The 23308-nt window shown below is 37.8% G+C and overlaps 3 protein-coding genes, 1 long non-coding RNA gene and 1 pseudogene across 5 annotated transcripts; 3 read left to right on the top strand and 2 right to left on the bottom strand.

Annotated features, from left to right (window-relative positions):
• The first annotated feature begins 3620 nt into the window (after positions 1–3620).
• On the top strand, positions 3621–4909 carry LOC118736143 (peroxiredoxin-5, mitochondrial). The gene is made up of 3 exons (XM_036466244.1): positions 3621–3916; positions 4234–4368; positions 4429–4909. The coding sequence occupies exons 1-3, from the start codon at positions 3797–3799 to the stop codon at positions 4756–4758; spliced, it is 585 nt and encodes a 194-aa protein (XP_036322137.1). The 5' UTR covers positions 3621–3796; the 3' UTR covers positions 4759–4909.
• Positions 4910–7715: 2806 nt separating this feature from the next.
• On the bottom strand, positions 7716–19529 carry LOC118736127. Of its 2 annotated transcripts, XM_036466234.1 has the most exons (6): positions 19187–19529; positions 14257–14376; positions 14140–14183; positions 8843–8917; positions 8419–8775; positions 7716–7754 (listed from the first exon to the last, which is right to left on the bottom strand). In XM_036466234.1, exons 1-5 carry the CDS (start codon positions 19354–19356, stop codon positions 8450–8452), a joined length of 735 nt encoding a protein of 244 aa, XP_036322127.1. In that variant the 5' UTR covers positions 19357–19529; the 3' UTR covers positions 7716–7754; positions 8419–8449. The 2 variants fall into 2 exon arrangements, with proteins under 2 accessions (XP_036322127.1, XP_036322122.1); XM_036466229.1 differs by lacking the exon at positions 7716–7754 and having other exon boundaries at positions 8131–8775; positions 19187–19528.
• On the top strand, positions 8761–9227 carry LOC118736138. The gene is made up of 2 exons (XR_004992668.1): positions 8761–8954; positions 9007–9227. It is a non-coding gene; the product is annotated as an uncharacterized LOC118736138 (long non-coding RNA).
• A 2062-nt stretch (positions 19530–21591) lies between the features above and the next one.
• On the top strand, positions 21592–22328 carry LOC118750228 (annotated as a pseudogene).
• On the bottom strand, positions 22049–22990 carry LOC118736120 (nuclear cap-binding protein subunit 2). The gene is made up of 3 exons (XM_036466219.1): positions 22864–22990; positions 22586–22803; positions 22049–22532 (listed from the first exon to the last, which is right to left on the bottom strand). Exons 1-3 carry the CDS (start codon positions 22912–22914, stop codon positions 22334–22336), a joined length of 468 nt encoding a protein of 155 aa, XP_036322112.1. The 5' UTR covers positions 22915–22990; the 3' UTR covers positions 22049–22333.
• Between the last annotated feature and the right edge of the window lie 318 nt (positions 22991–23308).

Here is a 23308-nt window from a genome sequence, read left to right as displayed (position 1 = left end):
ATTGCACATGTTGTGAAACGGTACATAAAAATTTGTTAAATTTACAACCTTTAACAACAAATTCCTTAAAAACTATAAGGCTCGGCGCTTTGAAACGTCATACAGACAGCTATTAGATCCCCCTCTACCTCCCATATTCTCCTTAATTCCGTACTCCGGGGTTACCAATCTAAAGCCCACCCAAAACCATTTATCTTTAATTACTACAAAAAAATCTTTTCGGCGCTTCCAAAACCCTTTTGGCACGTTTTTTGGTAGTGGAAAAAGTGTGAGGGGCAACACTGAGATCGAGTGGAAAATTCGATGCATCGATGACAAACATCAATATTTTCGATGCGTCGATATTTTTCCGAATTCCCTAATAGAGATTTAGCAACATGGTGTTCCTGCGTGGATGGAGATATGCAGCTTTTATTTCTTGTATTATCGGCGGAATTGGTATAGCACTTTACCCGATCGTCGTTGAGCCAATGATGAATGCGGAAAGGTATAAGGATCTGCAAAAACGTACCCGCGCAGGAATTAAACAAGAAGACATTCAGCCTGGCAACATGAAAGTGTGGTCTGATCCGTTTGGGCGTAAATAAAACACATGATGGGTACTGTTTATGAATTTGTACAACGATTTTGGGTTGATGTGCCCAAACGCGTGAATCGAATCTAAAAACTTTTACACACACTTGTAGACAACAGTTCACGCTTATTACAAAAATTTAATTTACTAAATCTGTGCACTAATTTAACAATAATGTCGGTTGGAAATATGGTATCTGTTGCAAATTTGTATATACATTTTTATATATATATTGGTTGTAAAACACCAAAATAGACATCACTGGGGCGGCAGCCCCAGGTTTACCACAGAAAGGGAATTCTAGTTACCTCATCCTTTCCCAAGGTTACATCACTGGGGCGGAGGTAAAGTCGGTTGGTTAATCTATCGAGATGACTATGGGTAGGTGGTCTGATGCTAGAGTCAGCATAGGTCGCCATGTTATGCTGTTTATCAGACCGGCGCTGACTATTGTGATGTCTGGCGAGCTACTGCAGTTACCCATAATCCTGGTGGGTGCGTCGTCGTTCATTGTGCAGAATGTCGAATCGTCTATCTGCTCAGCCAAGTCTGTTCCCCTACGATCGTTTGACAGGCTTGAGTGCCAAAGACCGTGGTGCGCATTAAAGTCACCTACTACCATACGGTTTTCACCTCTGAGGAGCGCACCTATATCAGGGTGATATCCTGCCGGGCAGCAGGTGACAGGGGGTATGTATGTGTTAAATATTTCGAGCTCGACATCGCCTGACCGGATAGCGATGCCCTGACATTCTAGGGTGGTATCCCTGCGGTCGATGTCTGCTTCGATAAGACGATACTGCACGGTGTGGTGCGTGATGAACGCTAAGCCACCACCATTATCTCGCTCGCGATCTCGACGGTGCACGTTGTACCCGGCGCAATTCAACAAAGTTGAATTGCTGTGCAACTTCGTCTCTTGGACCGCAGCTATCAATATACCATGCCGACACATGAAGACGGTTATCTCCTCAATCTTGCTCTGTAGCCCGTTGCAATTAAATTGAAGGAGCTTCATGTGGTTCGGGAGACGTGTCGTGATGTGGGGTGTAAGTGAAGTGTATGTTCTTGCCGCCGTTGGCTGTGTGTGCTGCTGTGGTGATTGCCGCCCTGTGGTGGTGGCGGGGGGCGTCGCAATTGGGGTCGGCGACCGAGCAGCGCAACACGGGCCCTCGAAGTTCCCAGTCCAATCTCGCGTGGTACGCAGACCTGAGCATGCCCTAAAGTGGCACCAGCCAAGGCAGGTGTTGCACTTGACTGATGTCACATTACGGAATATCCTGGTCTGACATACCGTGCAGATTGTAGGGGGAACCAGGAGTTGTTGGCGGCGGCGTGTGGGTGGTGGTGGGGTGTGTGTGTTATGTGGTCTGTAGTGGCTGTGGTACGGTCTGTGGTGTTATTATGTTGTTGTGTTGTGGTGACTGTGGGAGGCTGCTGTGTGAGTGTGTGAGGCTGCTCGGGCGGACTGTGGTTAGCCTTGGAGGCTGCTCTGTTTGAGCAACATGGGGCCACGTACGACGTGGTCTACTGTCTATGTGTCCGTAGTCCCGAGCAGACTCTGAGGTGACTCCACCCCTCGCAGGCATTACACTTGACTGAGGTGGAGTTGTGGTGTAATCGTCTCCGGCATACACAGCAGGTGTAGGTTTCGATCTAACCCCGTTTAGGTCGGCGAAGTATCTCAGAAGATTCAGCAAACGTTTTAGTGCACTTCATTGCTTTGCAATTAAGGCTGCTGCAGAAAACTTCGGCAGCATCTTAGCGGGATTGATTAGTTAACTTGCTAATGGAGGCTGCTTGGAGCAGAAGCAAAATCATTGTGCGGAAATGTTGTTAATGTAATAATAAAGAGACATTTCGGGAACGGCTTTAACGTGCCCTATGTACACAAAATGCAGCGATTCGTCCCAGCGCTACAGTTGCATCTACGCATCTTGTATCTTGATGGCTGTCGCAATTTAACACACAGCACTACCTTTTATTAGTTTTTACGCAGTCTTCAACTCAAAAATTTCAAATTAACACAATTTAAACTGATTTTTAACTTATAATGCAAATTTCTCTTTCGCTGATTTGTAAACAAAGGTTTATTTACAAGTTACCACAACTGTCAAAATCGGCAAAACCAAAGTAGCGGTACCACCAAGGCGTATTTAACAAGGTGGTGTTGGGGTGTTGGCCGTATATAAGTAAAAAATTACACTAACAAATTAAACGCTGATGTCCATACTGTCATTGGTATGAGTTACAACAAACACATCATTTTGACGTAATGGCCTCCACGGCGAAAAACTCAGCTGTCGCCCCAACACCACCTTGTTTAATACACCTTGGGTACCACTGACGGCGCCACCTTTTTTCGCCGTGGGCATCGCTCTGCTGGGCGAAATTTGCCGTTCGCCGGGTATTGTGTTCCAAGCATTAGCAAGGCACTGTGTGCGGGTTCGTGTGTGTGAAACAGTGTTCTTAACAATTCTTTGCCTAGTAATTGAATATTTTTTTTTTCTCTGTATACACATTTTGTGTTCTCAAAAAGGTATTTTATCTTATTGTTTTTGTTTAGAAGAAAATATGAAATTTTATATTTTTCCCCCAAATAGGGATTAATTTCTTCCCGTTTTTCTTGCTCTACTGAGCTAAGGCAGTGTCAAATCGAGCTCTCTCAGCTTGATTGGCGCAATCTTGTATTCAGTGTTGCCGTTTTGGCCCAAAAGGCGTTTTTGTGTTTTTTCCGATAAAAATATTTGTTAATATAGTTAATTACGTATTTTTTACGAAAAACATACATTTTTATAAAAAAAAGCCATAGTTTCGTTTTTTTACTTTTTCTCGAAATATTTTTACATTATATATACCTAGATATATATATATATCTAATGAAAGGTCCTTCAATCACCTTTCCAACTGTGGCCCTATCTTGAAAATCGGCTCAATAGTTTCCGAAATATAAATGTTGAAAATTCCACGAGGTGGGGCCCCGCTAGCGCCGCCCCTATAAATTTGAACAAAAAAAAAGTTTACAATTAAACTCAGCAGAAAGGGGGCCACCACGTCCACTTTTTCTTTTTTCTCTAGCTCAAAAGTCCGTATTCTTTAAGTGCGGATGTATATTTTGCTTATCACTAGCCCACAGTGCAGAAATTTATTTTGGCTCAGTAGCCGCACGCAAATTTTAGCTACGAATTGTAGCACGCAAAGAAAACGGAGACTGAAACACATATGCACATATCACAGAGCTTTAAAATGCAGACGCGTATCTGTTCCGTTGTCATTCCACAATTATCAAGGAATTTTGTGCGTGCATTCTCAAAGTCAACAAGTAATATGGCTCCAATCAAGGTAAGTTAAAAAATGGATCTTTTTAGAAAACCTTGCTGATATGTGCATTGAAATCTCGACTTTATTATGTAATAAAATGTAACATGAAAACGGCCTTTTTAGTTGAGAGAACTGATTTGAAGAGTGTGGTTATAAAATGTGGCGTGGTGGCCAAGATCATGGATAATATCGAACCGAATGCATTTTTACGTGCACCCATACATATGACAACAACGAAATTGCTGTTAATCATTGGTGTTAATTTTTCTAGAATAAGCTCCAATCTGTTTAATTATTATATATGATATGTATGTATGTATGTTGGTTTACATCCGCAGGTCGGCGATAAGCTTCCTTCTGTAGATCTCTTTGAAGATTCCCCGGCAAATAAGATCAATACTGCTGATTTGACTTCCAATAAGAAAGTAATAATTTTTGCAGTTCCAGGTGCGTTTACACCTGGATGCTCCAAGGTACGTATACAGCTGCATAAGACTATTTTACTAGTTAAAGCAATTTTTGAATTTTTGTAGACCCATTTGCCTGGATTTGTATCGAATGCCGATTCGTTAAAATCTGAACAAAACATCAATGAAATTGTTTGCGTTTCAGTAAATGATCCATTTGTTATGTCTGCCTGGGGTAAAGAGCACAACACGTCCGGTAAAGTTCGTATGCTGGCAGATCCCGCAGCTACATTTGTAAAGGCTTTGGATTTAACTATTGATTTACCGCCACTGGGCGGCTTGCGTTCGAAACGATTTTCGATGGTCGTGGAAAATGGTGAGGTGAAGGAATTGAACGTTGAACCCGATGGCACTGGTTTGAGCTGTTCGTTGGCCAACAACATTGGAAAAAAATAAAGTGATTACGATTGCCATGTGAAATTATCTGTAGCTTTTAGGGACTACTGATGCATATGTACGTATGTACATTTGTATAAAAAGTAGAAAGCATCTAATGAGAAATTTATGCAAATATAACAATAAAAAAAAGAAGAGATACTAAACAAGAGATTGGTGTTGATGTTTCCTTATTTGCGGGCGGGTTTTAGCTTGGATATATAGGACGACGAAAATTACTCCATATGTAGGTATTTGACAAATAATAATGTCTACAAAATGCTTAAAGGTGAAGCTTGACAGCAAACTCACATTCTGGGAACACATCCATGGAGTATGTGAAAAAGCTGCGCAGAGCACGGTGGCTCTAAGCCGGCTGATGGCGAACGTGGGCGACCCGAAGCCATGCCGCAAGAAGCTTCTGATGACAGCAGTCCAGTCGGTGCTGCTGTACGGGGCAGAAATATGGGCCGACGCATTGAAAGTCAAAAAATACCGGATTCAAATGTCTTCGGTCCAGCGCAGAGGGGCACTACGCATTGCTTCTGCATACCGTACAGTGTCCGCGGACGCGGTTCAGGTTATTTCTGGCGTCATGCCAATTGAGCTACTTGCTTACGAGCGAAAAGAGATCTACAATCTCAGTGCCGAGATAGGTCGAGCAGCTGCTGCGGCAAGGGCGCGCGAGCAACTAATCCAGCAGTGCCAACAAAACTGGAACGCGAGCACCAAGGGTCGATGGACGCACAACCTGATAGCCGATCTTCAAACATGGTTGAACAGACCGCATGGGGAAGTGGATTTCTACCTGACGCAATTCCTCACCGGCCATGGTTATTTCCGGGAATATCTTCACTCTGTCACCATTGTGGAAACGTCGAAGATAACGTGTACCAACATTCTTCACCTGCGAACACTTCTTGAATGCGCGCAGAATGTTGGAACTAAGATACGGAGACATAACTCCGAACAACATAATTGGGATAATGATCTCCAGTGCAGACAAGTGGGAAGCGGTTTCGAGATACATGAAATTCGTACTCCGATGCAAACGAGAGGACGGATGTCTACTGAGGACACCCGAATGAAACGCCCCTACAAAAGAGCAGTCCCGAGGCTGTAGCAGCGCGCTCCTGCATCTGAAGACTTTCAATCATGGTGAAATAAATATAAGGAGCGTTCCTTATCTCCCAGAAATAGTCAGAAAAAGTCCGAGGTAGTCAGATTTAAGCCCAAAATACAATAACGCAGTGGCGCTGGTTATACTTACATTGCTAGTGCAGGGCATAGAGAAGCAGCGCATGTGAAGCAGTGGTGTAATTATACTCGGCATAGAGCGCATAATTTTCTAGAATCAGCTGCTCACTGTGATCAGTTAGTCTGTTCCACTACTCCAGCATTTAGTTAGGAAAACATAAGTGAAGAATGCTTATTCATAGCTTAAATGAAGTCGACACTAAAGTTAGTTGCTGCTTTTTGCCATAATTTTCAATGAAATGGCGGCAACTAACTTTATAATTGACTTTGTTTCGAATATAAATATGCCCCAATGTATGTACAAGAACGACTTCTCAGTAATTCCTCTAAATCTGATGGGTACTGGAACAGACTAATGATAGCAATGAGAGTGGCATCTCTCTTTGAAAATGTCACATAGCAAAAAATCGAAATTCTCCAGACTTAGATGCCATGCCCTGTCATGCGCTGCGTAGGATAATCGCTTGTTTGCAAAGCTCGTTAAACAAATTCTATATGTGGCAGTACTCATGTTATGCGCTGCAACACAATGCAAGTATAACCAGCGCTTTAGTCAGAAGAATTTTTTCTGGCAAAATCCTGAAAAGTGTCAAACTCAACTGAATTTAAATTAACGGAAATTAAAGATAAAAGTGAGAATAATCTAAAAAGTAAAAGAAATGAATTGAAATTGGAAGGAGGCAAAAAATAATTGATATAGCAAGTGTTTATTGTGTTTGTGCTTGTGTGAATGTGTTTTGTACATACATTTCTGTTTTTATTTGACGTTAGTTTTGTTGTTGCCATTCTTTGGACTAAAAATTTGGTTTTTTGCGTTCCTTTACTTTTCCTGTTATTCTCTTTTAGTGAGCGCATTTTGCTTACGCTCTGGCATTTTGACACTTTTCAGATTTTAGTCCAAAGAGATAAGGAATGAACCTATAAGGTGATGTCACTTACATAACCTCACTTTTTCTGCATGCCAATTGCGGCCATGCATTTTGCGGTAGTAGAAAACGGGGAAAAGATTAGGATTATTTTTAATACTTTTTGGGTACTATTTCCAATACATAAATATATCAGTGGACTCCACACCAGTTAAATAAAGCTTGCATCAATAAAATATTTATTCTGTAAACCAGTGTAATTACAGTTTCATTTTTTCGCTCAAAAGAAATGATTATTACTTAATTTTTATTTTTTCGATCAAATATATTGATTTTGATAATTATTATTCATTTAATTTTTCTACCTTAAAATTATTATTTGCAAAACTTAAAGGCCACATGGTCGTACCACACACATATGAAAAATATATATATATAAACTTTAAAGGGAATTTTATTACGAACTTTATTTTCGTTAACATTTTAAAATTATATTTCTGAATTCAGTTATCTTATAAAATAGTTATGCGTTTAAATTGTTACGAGTTATATTGTTAAAGTTAAACACTTCAAAAAAGATCTACAGTATTCATGATCGAACTAGAATATTACATTTTTTTTTCAAGTAACAAATAACACAGTGTATTGAGTACAAAAGAGTGTCTTGGAAACATGTACAAGAAGGTGGCATTTGACATTAATTATCCTTCATTTTATGTTTCATATATAACTAAAGATATGCAGAATTGCGGTGCCAGATGCGGGATTCTTGCGCGGGCGGTGGGAGTTTGGGTTTTAGTGGGTAGCCCAACACGCTTCGGTGGGAGTCCCACACTCGGGGAAGGTAGTATAGAGACTAGAGCCCCCGGCCAGTGCATAAAGCATTTCCCTCTCCTACGAACAAAAAAAAAAAATAATAATAATAAATTGGCGCTTACACATATGTTAGTGTTTGGCCGAGCTTCTCCGATTTGTGGCGTGCGCCTTGATGTTGTCGCACAAAGCGGAGGGACCTACAGTTTTACGCCGACTCCGAACGGAGATTGTATTTTTATGAGAAGCTGATTTTCATGGCAGAAATACACTCGGAGGTTTGCCATTGCCTGCCGAGGGACGACCGCTGTTAAGAAAAAACCTTTTTTTCTATATTTTTTGCGATGTTGCTTTGACCAGGGCTTGAACCCGGGTGCTGATGAATGAAAGCGCGCACTGCGTACCACTACACCACAGCGGCCGAAAATACTTTATATGAAAAAAAATGCAAAACACCTTCAACAAAACAAATTCTCAAAAATTAGTGCGATTTTTGACTAACTCCGAACTTGCATTGCTTTTACTAGAATTCAAAGGACTGCAACATTCTAAGAAATCTGATTAAAAAGTTTAAAATTTCAAGCATTAAATTTTGGCAAAAAACGACTGCACAGCTTTTGAAAAATTGTGCCTGAATCTTTAACATCGATTTCCTAACACCTGTCGATAGTAACATACGACAATCTTTTACTCAGGCGACGATATGTACTTCTGTTAGTGCGTGCGATTATTTTCGCCTACATACCAAGTGTTTTTTTTTCGAAGAAGACGTCCTTTCAATCACATTTTGACTCGCACATCACCGATACAGTTTTGGAGTCGCTATCTTCGTACAACTCGCTCTCTTTTTTAGCGTCCTCATACATATTAATCGCGTGCTCTTCTTCTGGAGTTATTTCTGGAAGTTCGTTTTTGATGGCAATTGTTGTATCCACTTGATCGCTGTTTAGTAAAATAACGTGGCCGTCTTTTTTCATTTCTTGCTGTTGTCGCCAGGCCAAAAGATGCGAACGAAATATAGCACGGGGTCCAATATTTGGAATTAGTTCACAGATGTCGTCATCCGTCAAATATCGGAATGCCACAGTGCAAACCTTTTGTCCTGCGGGTTTTATCATAAATAAAATTCGAATTTCGTATTAAATAATCGTCATATTCTAAAGCATTACCTTTAAATTTCTTGCAGAGGTTTTGCAGATTCCATGAGGCCAGCAAGCTGAGTGCCTCGCACAAAGGGGTTTTCGCTAGAAACGATAAAAGAGTTAATTGAAGCCTTCATTTGTAATAAAGTACATATTTTTTCCACTATGGTAAGTTTAGTTAAAATTTACAGATAACCGAAGACACTCCAAAATGGGTAAGAAAATATCGAAAAGCGGCAAAGGAGATCTTCAGTCACGTACAAGTGCTCCTAAATGGGATAAAGAGAAGAAAGTTGAAGCACCGCATGTCTCCAATCGTCCGTTAATTCTTTGAATTGGATAACAGCGAAAACTTCTTGAATTGTGGTATCCGCCTTGGTTAAATGCAATAATGAAGCAAATGCACCTGACAATAAATGAAATGAAACTCGAAAGCCTTTACTTAGAATTTTACTGCATTCGCCGCCTTGGTGTGCAGTGGTTGACAGTCGACAGCAAATGCAGTAGTGCTTGATGATTTTATTGCAAAAGTTTTGATTCACCATTTTCCGCATTTGACAGTATTTGAAAGCTCTGAGGAAGTGAAGTGAATTACATATAGCGAAATTAGCAAATTCTTTGATTGTCCTTTCAAAGCCATTTATGCAACCCTCTAGTATGTAGGTCGGACCTAAATCGATTCTGGGTCTTGCCGATTTGAAGCGACTGGCTTTGATTGAACTTGTTTTCGAAGTTCTGCGAGTTCCAGACTTAACTGGAGTACCTAATCTATTCCCACAGGCGCGTGCACCCTACTAGGGTGTTTCATTTTTAGGCGATATATACTATCCGCCGAATTCTGTGTTTTCTTGATAAATTTTTTGTAAAGAAATTTTATCAAGATTTGTATCAAGCAAAAGCTTCCTTCGCATTCTGTGTCAATATTTATAAAACAAAAAGCTCTTCGATTTCAACATTAGTGGAACTGATTTCCACATGAATGGAACGGATTTCACTGTCACATATGAAAAATATGAATTTAAAAGCAAAAAAGCTTTTGACTGCCGTAGCCGAGTAGGTAGAGATGTCGACTATAATTCCGTGTGTCGCAGGTTCAAATGCCGGCACATGGAGTATTTAATCGTTAGAAACAAATTTATTAATATAAAACATGTATACATTTCACATGAAATTTCAATTTGTCAATAGCATTTTCAATCTTGATAATTTATCAAGAAAAGAGCTTTTGATTTCTGTGCTAGAATACCAACTCTTGATAAATAACAAAAAATTGACAAATTATAAAGATTTTCAATTTATCAAGTGCACAGAATCGGGCTGTATGTGCTACCTGAAAATCTGATACTTATTAGAAAATCATGCTAAAAAAACGCCGTATAAAAAAAAAATGTTAAAGCCATTACAGGCTTAGCTCTTTCAAAAATTCGATTTCCATATAAATAACACAGGATTTTTTTTCGGTTTCAATAAGGTTTTTCCGTATTAAAATTTGATTGAAAAAAAAACAAATGTACAGCTTTTGAAGGCATGAAATTTACTCCAAAAAAAGTTGTCCGACGAACAGTTTATGAGCTATAGAGCTGGAAAGATAAATGTTAATAATAATTTTCATCAAATGTCTTTTAAGACGATATTAATTATTCTTATATTAGAAATTAACTTATAATTTAAATTTTTAATACCAAAATATCGAATTGAAAAAGAAAAAAAATTACTCCTGTTATTTACTACTCTACTCACCTTTATTTCATACACTTCACACTTTTAGTTCATACAATTTTGAAGCAAAAAAATTTCAAAGTTTATGAACAAAGGGTGGGAAATGGAATTTTTGAAAGAGCCTAAGCCTGTAATGGACTTAAAATTTTCTTCATACGGCATAGTATGAAGCATCAGGTTGCCCAGAGAAAAAATATCGCCTAAAAATGAAAAAAACCCGAAAGTAAAATTAAAAACCGAATTTTAGTGCTCTCGCGCCCTAGGATTGTCATATAGAAAAAAACTACCCCTGTCTTTTCATTTCGAAATCAAACCGGTCAAAAATGTATATTATATGGAGAAAAGAATTTTTTGTAAAAATAAAAATAGTTAATATTAAAAAATGGTTAAATAAACAATTTTCAAAATTTGGATAGCTTTAAAAAATGTTTTGGAAAAACAAATTCTATTTCGATATCTATTAAGTAAATTTCTTACTCCAAAATTTAGGTGGCAACCCTATTCCGAAATACAGTGGAATTAATGGTACATATCTTGAGCGTATATGTACTGTGTATACATAAAAAAATGCCGATTGAAATTACATGTTGATTAACATTATGTATATAGAGAAAGCATTGTTTAGGAACCTTCTCTTGGTACCCATGAATAGTAATATTTTACCTTTTTTTCTGAAAAAAAAAAAAAAATTGATTTGGTACCCATATTGTGATATTTTAATTAATTTGTAACTAATTTCGAATAGGCGGCAACCTTATACGAGTCTTCTGGGAGTTAGTGCCTATTCATATAACCTTAAAATCCAAAACATTATCTGTGTACAAAATATCATTAAAATCGTTAGAGCCGTTTCCGAGAACCCTATCGATATACATATATATATATATATCGTCGTTTAAAGTACAAAACCGCGTATCGTCATTCTGCAAAACAGCGTAACTGACATTGGCTGCCAAAAATTGGATTTGCTTACACAAGCTCTTGGCTTAATCCTTATCCATTCGTCCTGAAATATACTAGCCAGAAATGCGATTGCTTTATAAAAAAGAGAACCATTTTGAAATATGAATGCTTTTACACTCTAGAAAACAATTTCTAAAACTTCACATACGCGGTTTTGCATTTTGCCGATACGCGGTTTTGCACTTTAAACGACGATATGTACATATATATGGTCGCCTGGGTAAAAGATGGTCGTATGTTAATTTCAGCAGGTTGTGGGAAATCGCGATTGAAATTTAGAATGCAATTTCTCAAAAACGCGGAGATAGATTTTCTCCAAAGTCTCTGAAAATGTTGCTAGTTCACAAGATTCTTAAATTATTTAATTTTTAATGTCTATTGTTAATTAGTTTTAAGTTTATGACGGATTTTCTTGGGTAAAATTTTGTCGTAAGCACCATTTGTCCACAATTTGGCAGCCACTTTGTATGAAATACGACAAAATGTGATCAAAATTTCTACTAAATTATCGTAACTTTTCACTCAGTAGAACACCATTTCTAAAATATCGATTAGTTTAATATGACTGCATCACTAACTAAATTTTTACTAAATTATCGAAAAAATTGTAGTCAATATCTCGGAAACTAGAGGAGATATCTAAAAACTGATAACACCAATCGAAAGACCTTATTTAAAAATATATAACTGGATCTAGAACTAAAAATCGTCAAAATGGCGCTTACGACAATCTTTTACCCAGGCGACGATATGAATGTTGGTGTTTGGCCGAGCTTCTCTTCCGATTTGTGGCGCGCGCCTTGATGTAGTCAAATCAATGGCAGGGACTTACAGTTTTACGTCGACACCGAACGGCGATTATATTTTTATGAGAAGTCGTTTGTCATGGCAGAAATACACCACCATCATTCCCACGACAGCCGGTTCGACGTACCGGAATGATTCGGGTTGCACCCGACCAAGGGCTCTTGTTTCGGCGATCTAACCCCGTTTAGGTCGGCGAAATCCATCGAACGTTGTTCTACATCTGCTCCGTATTCTTCTGCTGAGGGCTGGCATAGAGTCAAACCCAAGGCCAGACATATACACCTGCTGCGTATGCTAGAGGCGATTGCTTGAAATCTCCACCTCGGTCAGATGCAACGCCCGTGACGGGTCGAGTCTTATCCGCACCTACTCGGGCCTACGTACGCACCAATAGACCAAATAGGACCGCCTCCACGGCAAACCGCCACAACCCGACATGACACAACAATAGAGACACATACGAACACTACAGCACCTAGTCCCTCCGACAATCTGTTCGGTTTGTCAGTCCAGAATATACCGTAACGTGACATAAGTCAAGTGCAACTCCTGCCTTGGCTGGTGCTATTTTAGGGCATGTTCCTAACTACGCAACACCAGGGATTGGACGAGTGACTAAGGGGACCCCTGTGTGCTGCCGTAACGGACTTCAGAGCAAGATCGAAGAGATAACCGTCTTCATGGGCCGGCATGGAATATTAATAGCTGTGGTCCAAGGGACGAAGATACACAGCAATTCAACTCTGTTGAATCAAGGAGCATAACACACAATGCTTTGCATGCAGTTTCTCGTAGGGAGCCACAGACGTGGTCTCGTAAATAGACGGCTGATTGCAAAAGAGCCCTCGCCAAAGCACGTCAGGAGGCATCTCTACGAACTGACGGAGGCTCATCAAACAATCGCTTGACCCAACTGCTTACAGGCAGGCCCTGAACGGCATTCACAGGTAGAGTTATGTATACAGACTCTCGACTTGTGAATGCCGTCTGTCTGCCGGCAACGCCACGTTTCGCAAACAGCTGTTTACCGGGTTATGATGTTTTGAGATTCAAAATATGGACAAAATACGTGGATTTGTTCAAATATAAAATAAATTCAAAGAGAGGAAATTCAAGTACTTTGAACCCAATTTAAATATAACATAGATATTGCCTGATATCAAAGGCTTTTGCAAATTTAAAAAATGCCAAAAAAGTCACAACCCAACTGTTTAGTTTCTCGCTAGTGCGCTGCCACTTTTTAAAAACACTTCATTTCACGAATTCGCCAATTATGCATAAACGGGACAATTTTTGAATCAATGAAATGAAGAATTCATGAATTCTGTCGCATAAATGTTGTAGTTATTACTAGAATTTGATGAGTTACCTAACTACCTATAATTTTTTGTTTTTTTTATTGTGAATAAAGTTTGAAATGTGGATTTTCATATATGTTGCTGAAATATTATGGATATAATTAACTAGACTTAAATACAAATTAATAAATCAGCCGCTTATTTTGAAAGTGGCATAAGTCACTTTGTACCTCTTGCGCTTAAATGACCGGATACTTGTATCTGAACGCGCCGGTTATTCATTCATCTTCATCAACCAAAGGCAGACGGTTTTGTCGTTATTTTATGACAAAAGAACGATTTACAGATTCATTCAGTTACAAGTAGTCGGTAATTTAAGCACAAGTGGTACGAAGTGACTTATGCCACTTTCAAAATAAACGACTGAAATATTAAACAATCAAAACTGGCCAAAATGTGGTGCCCCTATTTTTTCACATGACTATATCAAAGATCTGATTTCTTTTTCTAATCGATTCATTAAAGTATTCGACTTACTTGTAGATTTTTTATTCTTAATCGCAGAAGTATTCATGTTTTGCCTAAATGAATAAGAACATATTTTGTAAACTTATGTTTAAATCGTTATTATAGTTATTATTATTTAATACTTACCGACTCATATCTGCAAGTATATCTTCATTCAATGTACTTTTGCGTAATGCATACCGAGGTTGCATTGGGTTTACGGTTAGATCTTGTGTAAGATTTTTTTCAGATTCCTTACAATCTTCACTAAAATTAAAGTTAATAAAGTAAAAATATTTAATACCACTATATATGGCATACATCGAGTATACCAACCGTTTAGCTTTGGAAAAACCAAAAATGCAGATCGATAGTTCCGTCCCTTTTTACGGGCCATAGAAAGGAGAATTCCGAATCCTGCTAGTAAGGGTTATAATCCCTAGCGCGGCCGAAGGCCTCCTATGCAGAAAGAAGTTCCGTCAGGGTCGTAGCCAGAGTAAATATATGGATGGTTGCTGTATTTTCAAGTAGGGCGGTTGTAAAAATTTTGAATTTATGGTATTTTACTTGTGAGAACTTAGTTATTGAAGGCGTGAATGCATCACGGGGACGAAGGACCAAGAACAATTATTTTGTAGGTTTGTATTTGTTTAATACCAATCAATAGAAAAAAAATCTTTAATTCAGTTGAATACATGTATACGCACGTATTATTTGCAAATAACAATTTGCAAAATGGTAGCCTTTGCTGCATAAACGCTGAGATGATTTTTTTTTGCAAATAACTAAGGGACGGTTACTCAATGTCTGGTTAACCCTAATCTGCGGTTAAACATCGTTATCGACGACTTCGACTCCATGCATATAACAGGGACCGGCCCTTAGTCACGCAAATAAGTATTGATTAGTGGTATTATTTGCAAATAAGCGAAGGACCTTGGCATTCATAAGTTTATTTTCTTTTTCTATGGTTATCGTATTGCCGTTTTATGATCAAGACATTGCCATTTATAGGCAATATTGAAAAAGCATTTTTGGCCGTATTCCCACCGGCCGGATTCGTAACAACTAGCCACAGAAAAATGTGATTAGCCCGCTATAAAACTCAAAAACATGAAATTTTGAGTTGTGCCGTAATAGGGTTGCCAGATTTTTTATGCGCGAAATCAGTACATTCGACTTTTTCATGCTAAAAAAATCGGTACTTTTCAGTACATTTTCATTCAAAGCAAAATTATGAATGTAAGTAACAGGGTTCTTGTTTTTAACCATATTTTGGTATATAAATAAAATATAGTTCATTAAAAATAAAAGTGTTATCCAATTTAACATGAGTGTACACTTCATTATACACAGGCGCCAATAAATTATTTAATATTTGTGACTTTTCGAACAGCAATAATGAGATCATTCCCATTTTCAGTGTTTAAATAGTCAAAGAATTCTATATCTAAATTACTTTTAATTTGAAGTGCACTTTCAAAAATTTTAATTAGAAGCCAGTTTCTCTCTTTGCGCCAGGAAACAAACTTTATTCTTAAGATCCTCTCATACTGTGAAAAAGTACCACTTTTTAAGGAGCTCATCTATATTTCCTCATGGCTTAAATAATTTTTCAACTACGCAAAAACTGTGAAAGACTATCTAAATCTATGTCTTGTATGCAAAACTCTTTTACAATTCAGTAAATTGAGAAAAAGGAGTTGTAAGTTATAGGCAAAGGCCATTCGAATATTGAAATTTATTGTTATTAAACTGAAAGTTATTTTGTGCTCATTTACACACGGCGATTTCTGTTGCCGCAACTCGACGTTCGTAGGAGAGAGCGCGACGAGGAAAGGAGAGGGGCACCGAGTTGCTCGTGCTTTGTGAAACGAGCAACACCAAAAGGGAATGTTGACAAAAGTTTCCGTGTATAAACACAGTCTTTCGAAATAACTAACAACACTCGCCAAAAATTTAAGCCTTCTTTTTAAATAATTTAAGCTCCATCATATTATTGCAACTGGTACGTAACGACTCGGCGATGTGCCCATAAAACGATTGATCTTTTTGTTGTATTAATTTCTTGGGCATATCAAATATTATCTAAAACATGTCAACTATAATTAAGTTATTTTCTTCTTATTTTTTAGAGTACAGTTTAAGGAAGTTCCAACGTTATGTAAAAACCTTAAGAAAATACTAAAGTATTTTGTTTGAATTGAAAATTCAGTACAAATCAGTACAAATTTTGAAAAATCAGGACATTAGCGTACTGATTGAAGAAATGAATAAAATCAGTACAAGAGTTGAAAAATCAGTACTGTACTGATAAAATCAGTACGTCTGGCAACCGTATGCCGTAAATGCAGAGGACCATCGATATGTGGAAAGTTTTTAGAATAAATCTGATATTTGCACAAATTTTTATTATTAGTTGCGTACGAGTCCGGACTAGTCAGAAATAGTCAGAATCAGTCAGATTTTACTGGAAATCGATCCCGTACTCGGTTCTCCGACTATTGAGAGGATAAAAAAGAGAGTAAATTCAGTTCTCTCTCTGTCAGAAGTTACCAGTTTTAGTCCGAGAATTTTTTGCTGGTAAATTCTGGTAAAAGTGTCAAACGATCAGCTGTAGTGTGTTTGGCAACCAAATAGTAAACAAAAGAAAAGTGCACTCTGCTAATTCATGTTGAAAAGTATTTAATTACTTGTTTGAATTTTAAAGTATTTTTGGTTATTTACATGTCTGAGCTGAGTGTGTTTACATACAAAATAAGCAAAAATTTACAACCAAAATTTGGAGGTTTTGTCGAAGTTGACAGAAGTTACCATTTTTTACTAGAAAGCGATCCCGTACTTTTCAATGTTACTCTCTCGCTCTGAGCGAGTTTTTATTTTTTGACAGTTTTACTAGTCAGAGTCCGAGGAATACGGGATTGCACCTATTCTTTCCAAAATATTTTGCAAATTTTTAAGATTATTTTAATAACTACATCCCTTTAAACACCCTGTCTAACATTTTGACAGGTTATTTCTACGTTTTTACAGGATATTTCTATGTATTTTTCAGGCGGTTTCCGGGCAGAAGAACATTTTTCAAATGCACAATGGTATTTGTCTACCGCATCGCATTTCTCTTTCGCATCGCATTACAGAGTATTCCCCCTGATGTGAGCCCCCGTCTCCATTTTCTACTAACAGGTCGATTCTGCACGTTACCGAAGATTTTGTAACCGGAAATTTTTATTACCAAAAAATGTTACCAGTTCTTGTCACCGCGATTATAGGTTCGTTGGTAATGCAGTTAAAATATTCAGCAATTCAGCTATGAAGAATTGTGCAGATTCTGGTATTGCATATTTCACGGGGCAATACTTTGTTACCAACTTATGAGATGGTAACAAAATTTACCGGTTACGAGAGTAGAGAGAATGCGAAAAGGATTCAAAAATTTACAGGACCCGTAACAGGTCTATTCCGCACGTTACCGAAGACCTGTAACAGGTCTATTCTGCGCTGGTAATAAAAAGTTTGTAACCGGTAAATAAATTTCCTGTCAATTTTTAAACCCTTTTCGCATTCTGTGTATTCTTGTAACCGGTAAATTTTTTTACCATCTCATAAGCTGGTAACAAAGTATTACCCCGTGAAATATGCAAAGCCAGAATTTGCACAATTCTTCATAGCTGAATTGCTGAATACTTTAACTGCATTACCAACGTTCCTAGAATCGCGGTGACAAGAACTGGTAACATTTTTTGGTAATAAAATTTTCCGGTTACAAAATCTTCGGTAACGTGCAGAATAGACTTGTTAATGTGTCTTTTTAACATCAAAATGAAAGCTGATGTTAAGACAGCGATGGTAAGAAATTCGACAAGACAGATATGGTTTAACAGCATGATTCAATAATACAAGGTTCGATAAACTGACAGTTGTCTCTCTCGCACCGCTCCCTTAGCAGTGGCACCGTGTTGCTTCTTTGCAATTTTACATGGAAACAGTGTAGCTTTGGTGTGAAATAAAAGTATAAGCTTTTGTGCAATGTCTTTATTTGTATATGCATATGAAGCATATTTAACTGATGAAAACATATGCATTGGATGTTTACATCAGTCTCATAGTAGTCTTATTTAAATTTTGAGTCATTTTGCAGTTTTTATACGGCTAAATAGCATATAAATTACGTAATTCACGTAGATATATCAATATTACGTTCAACATTTCGTTTAAAATGCCAGATTTCCTGCAAATACTTTAGAATTTACAAAAGGAATTTCACTACTAATTGCCTACTTTGCGTACTTTTCTACTACCATTTTCGAAACAAGGGATTGCATTCTTGCCCTTTCTCTGTCCTCCGTAAATGCAACCTTTTGTAAGGGAGTGTCAAACCGCAGCTGTCAATAATTATCTAACCTTGTATTATTGAATCATGGTTTAACAGTAGAAATTTGCGGTCTCCAACTGACATTTCTCTCTTACCACAGCTTTTTTTAACCGAATCTGTAGTAGGTGGAGACGGTGGGCTATAGTTTCAGAATAGGATTTATGTGTATTCGCACGTTTGCATACGCTTGCTTATTCATATTATAGTCAGTCCTTAAATCTGACAACTTTGGACTATTTCTGGGTAATAGGGCACTTTCAGAAGGCGCAACAGCTCAGTAACTGTTGCGATTGCACCTTCTGATCGCGTTGTTGTATACTTCTGATCAACTGCGTGTTAGATGATCGTTATATTTTTCTGATCATTTGAGACAACATGTTGGTGTGTACCCTTGAGAGTTGAATTTGACAGCTAATGCATCAAGCCGTTCAGAAGACGAATAAAGATCACTTATTTTGTTAGTAACGGTTGGACTCAACTGCTGTGCCTTCTGAACCTACCCATTATTTCATTATGGTCATGGAGTTGCTCGCCAGAAATCCTGGACTTCGAAAGCCGCAACACCTGAAAAACCTGCTATGGAGCTTCAGCTTTATACCGCCCTATCGATCCGAATTTTTAGATTTCCCCCAAGACTTAACGGTTGGTATTCTCGCAAGTTCCCTTTATATTAAGTACTTGCGTGATTTTTGTACAACTTACGCATCATCGACAAATTTATTTTTTGCTTCCTTCCTTTTTTCAGATTTTTGTTTATTATATTTTTGCAAGTGGATTATTTTTTCCAGTTTCTTTTCAGCCTTTTCTTTACGTTTCTTCCTAACCTGTTCGCGTTTGTATTGTTTTCGATAGTCTCTGTTATCAACTAACATTTTCAGCTTTATTCGCGGGATTTGTAATTATTTCACTAACCAATCCAAGGTTCAAGTTTTTGTATTAAATTTTTTGTCTAAAATTTCTCTTCCCTCTTTTCCTCCGCGCAAAATGATCGAGATATGCACTAGTACGGATGAAACGATACGAGTAAATAGTTACAAGTACATACTCGATACTTTTCGATCGATACCAGTAATTTTGGTACCGATACTTACATCGTGCTGCCAAGTTTTGAACTTGAAAAAGCACTAAACCCAAGAAAAGTGACAAAAATAGAGTAAGTATTTCCATTAAAAAAAAAAAACGCGAAAATGAAGCGAGGAAATTTGTTCCACAAGAACTTCATTAGGAAATAAACCAAAATGCTTTAATATCATACAAATGTATTGAAAACAATTTAATTTTTTTGTTTTTAAAACATTAAAATCTAAAGATTGTTAAAAAAATTAAAACTAATAAAAAAATAGTATATAAAAAAAATAAAAAATCCTCTACGGCCTAGGAGGACTTGAACCCGGACCCCCTCGGCTGCCAGCCTAATGCTTTGACCACTCGGCCATTGCGACTATTTGAGCGGCGCGGCCAAAAGGCATACATAAACACTATCAGTTGATTGTCTGTGTTTGCTTTCACCACACATTTTTGGTGAACTTTTTGTGACTCTCTCCTTCTGAATATCCCAATCGTCTCAAGTCACAAAAGTAGTCACTAATTGCTAATCTCAAATTTAGTAACTTGAGATGAGACTGAATTACTGAATACCAGGGTAAATCTACACTACCAAGTACTGAGTGGGTATCGAAAAACCAATACTCGTATCAAAACCCGATACTAAAGGGCTGTTTACATACGTCTTTTCCTTCGCTTTGCTTCAGAGTTTCGCTTTGACAGCTAAGTTCGCTACATGATTTTATATGAGTCTTGCCAAAGAACGTAGATAAGGAGAAGAGACAACTCGTTATAATTGTGGCGGAAGTGCGCAACAGAGGCGTGCCTTCTCTTTTAATTTACGTTATTTGCGCTGTTTGATTGTGCGTTTAAAGTGGCTGGCAATAATTTTGGCTTCTTTTGGTTTTCGTTGTTTTCTTTTCGCTCGTTTTCCAGTGAAACAAAGGCTTTGTTTCTTTTCTTTTCTAGCAGATAATTATCAGGAAGAAGAAGAATGAGAAAATTGAAAGAATTACGCTCACAGAGAGCGAAATAACGAAAAAGTAAAGTAGATTTTCGCCGCGGTACTTCCTAATGTCAAAATAATGTGTTTGTGTAAACAAGGCGAATTCATACTGTTGAGTACGGGAATGCTTGCTGGGCTATTTTGGGCACCCGCGGGATCCCGCGTTGCGTACGGGAAAGAACCAAGGCGAATTTATACATGGTGTTGATGGCGAATTAAGATTTTCGCCGAGGTACTTCTTAATGTCAAAAGGATGTGTTTGTTGTAAAATGAATTCGCCTTGTTTACAACAAACACATCATTTTGACATTCAGTAGTACCGCGGTGAAAATTTAATTCGCCATCAACACCACCTTGTATAAATTCGCCTTGTATCAGCTGTGACATGGATAACTAGATATGAAACTCTCATTTTTTCTGAAAGCGCGCCCAGGAACTCGTTTTCGTACTTGGCAGCACTGTCAATCCCTGGGCGGATAAACAGCTGACACGCGAAGTGGCGAGCTACCACGAGATGTGTGGAAAATGCATCACATTGAATTCAGTGGATTTTTTCTTCCCACATTTTTTAATATTACTATAAAACAGTAGATATTTGTAACTAAATGCGATTTTCCTGGCAATATAAACAGTGAAAAATAAAATAGATATGAAGAATATTGCAACTTTTGTTCGTGGTGTTTAATCAAAAGTTTCTCCATAAATTTCTTTTTAAATGCCCATACATGTTTTCGTCACAGTGGCTCTACTGGAGAATGTTATAAAAAATTCAAACCAAGGCGAATTAATATAAGGTGATAGCAGGAGTACAAAAACAATAATTTACATGTATTTTGTTTTTGCTTAGGCGGTATAAACTGTCAAAATCTGTAAGAATGTGTGTAGAAATTCAAACAAAATTTTTCAATTTGATATCAGAAGCCGTGCGGCGAAACACATACACAAAATCACCTTATATAAATTCGCCTTGTATCTAGTTATCCATGGCTGTGATTCCCTGCCATTAAGCACACGATACAGCTGAGTGTTAACAAAAAAATTAAAAATTTCGGGAATAATGTATTTGACGTATAAGTTTCTTGGTGTTGTATGGTTATTCTCCCTGCTGATCAGAGGAAATGAGGATTCTAGGAAACCTATAGAGAATAGCGAAAGTAAAGAGGTTGGCGCAAACAATTCGTTATTAACAGCTAGTGTTTGTAAGTACTATTACAAATAGCCTATAGGAAAATATTTGAAGTATTAATTGCTAAAGTTTAAAATGTTTAACTAGTACAATGACGGTAGTATAATGTCGAACAGGTAATAACAGAGAAGAATGCCACACTGACTTCCAATGGTTACAACGTGTCACGCGAGGGATTTCCCCAGAGTAGTGAACTACAAGATGCCGTCACATTCACTTTGGAAAATTGCTGCATTGCCGCTGAAAGTTTGCTACATTTTCCAGAAATAAGTCGCCGGATATTTGGCAAGAATATATCACTTTGGAAATCAACGCTGACTTGGTGCAACGAATTTGTGAACTCTCTGACGCATCTGGTTGATGAAACGACAATAACATTGATGGATCTTTTGCTTCAAGAAATAAATGAAGATCGACGTACGTCTAACTATGTGAATCCCTACTATGAAGCATCTGGAAAACAAGCCCCAAAGAAATTATAGAAACAATATAAAAAACTAAAAAAGGGGCCATATTTGGGCGGACGTAGAACCGAGTTATAAGGTTTTGTTTTCATGTTTTATATTTATGTATAAACTCTAAGCTATGATTAAAAAAAAAAAAAAAAACGAATTCAACGATTGTCTGTATTTGGCGCAATTTTTTGCTGCAGCAACTTTCCATAACCTCCTCGGCCGGCATCGTAGTCTGTCCGATATTCGTCGCGTACTTGGCCACCAGTTTTGCCACGACCATACTGCCGTCCTTCTATAAAGCCAGCATCCCAGTCAACACGGATGAGGCGATCATCTAATCGAGTTCCGTTGACGTATCTAATGCGAAAACGTTGGTAACAATGCGTTTTAGTTGCATTTACCTTCCTTACCTCATTGCCATTTCTGCATCAGTCCGCATATAGTATTCGACAAAACAAAATCCACAAGGAGTTTTCTTGTATTTATCTAAACCCATTACAATACGACGTACTTCTCCGCAACGTGAAAATAATTCATGAATTTGCTCCTCTGTTGTATAAAATGAAAGATTTCCCACATATAATGTGCAAGATTCACGCAGCGAGCGCTCTTGATCCGTGCGCGAGCCCTGAAAGTTTGCGAAGATTATAACCCGCAAGTTAAACAAAATTTTATTTCAAAAGTTTACCTTGAAGTGTTGATCTCGATATGAACTTAAATCTACTGACCCCGCCGACATATTTAATGGTTTAAATAAATATCAAATATTTAATGAAAAATTTATTTGTTTACGATCGTACAAAAGCGGCTTCGAGAAAACAAATGTCAATTCTGCAAATAAACGTCAAACGTGTAAATCAAGGCGAATTTATACAAGGTGGTGTTTAAGGCGAATTTCGATTTTCGCCGCGGTATCACCATTGTCAAAATGATGTGTTTGTTGTAAACAAAGCGAATTCATATACAACAAACACATCATTTTGACATTCAGAATTACCGCGGCGAAAATATAGATTCGCCAGTAACGCCACCTCAGAAAATATACGTTCTCTGTTTTGCCGTGACTCATTCACAATAAAGTAGTGTCCGTGTAAGCAATTTAAATTCGCCTTGGTTAAGCAACCTGAATTAAT

The sequence above is a fragment of the Rhagoletis pomonella genome, unplaced genomic scaffold, assembly GCF_013731165.1.
Source record: "Rhagoletis pomonella isolate Grant_MI unplaced genomic scaffold, Rhpom_1.0 Rhpom_scaffold_00001, whole genome shotgun sequence".
Classification (NCBI taxonomy): domain Eukaryota; kingdom Metazoa; phylum Arthropoda; class Insecta; order Diptera; family Tephritidae; genus Rhagoletis; species Rhagoletis pomonella.
The sequence above is the reverse complement of the archived record's forward strand: the minus strand, read 5'-3'. Positions and strand labels throughout refer to the sequence as shown.

Coding starts and splice junctions, on each gene's coding strand:
- LOC118736143 (XM_036466244.1), top strand. CDS start 3,797: ATGCACATATCACAGAGCTTTAAAATGCAGACGCGTATCTGTTCCGTT. Junction 3,917..4,233: donor GTAATATGGCTCCAATCAAG/GTAAGTTAAAAA, acceptor TTACATCCGCAG/GTCGGCGATAAGCTTCCTTC. Junction 4,369..4,428: donor TTACACCTGGATGCTCCAAG/GTACGTATACAG, acceptor GAATTTTTGTAG/ACCCATTTGCCTGGATTTGT.
- LOC118736127 (XM_036466234.1), bottom strand. CDS start 19,356: ATGTTAGTTGATAACAGAGACTATCGAAAACAATACAAACGCGAACAG. Junction 14,377..19,186: donor AATAAATTTGTCGATGATGC/GTAAGTTGTACA, acceptor CTTTAATTTTAG/TGAAGATTGTAAGGAATCTG. Junction 14,184..14,256: donor ATACTTGCAGATATGAGTCG/GTAAGTATTAAA, acceptor TTATTCATTTAG/GCAAAACATGAATACTTCTG.
- LOC118736120 (XM_036466219.1), bottom strand. CDS start 22,914: ATGTCGGCGGGGTCAGTAGATTTAAGTTCATATCGAGATCAACACTTC. Junction 22,804..22,863: donor ATCGAGATCAACACTTCAAG/GTAAACTTTTGA, acceptor GCAAACTTTCAG/GGCTCGCGCACGGATCAAGA. Junction 22,533..22,585: donor GATGCAGAAATGGCAATGAG/GTAAGGAAGGTA, acceptor TTTTCGCATTAG/ATACGTCAACGGAACTCGAT.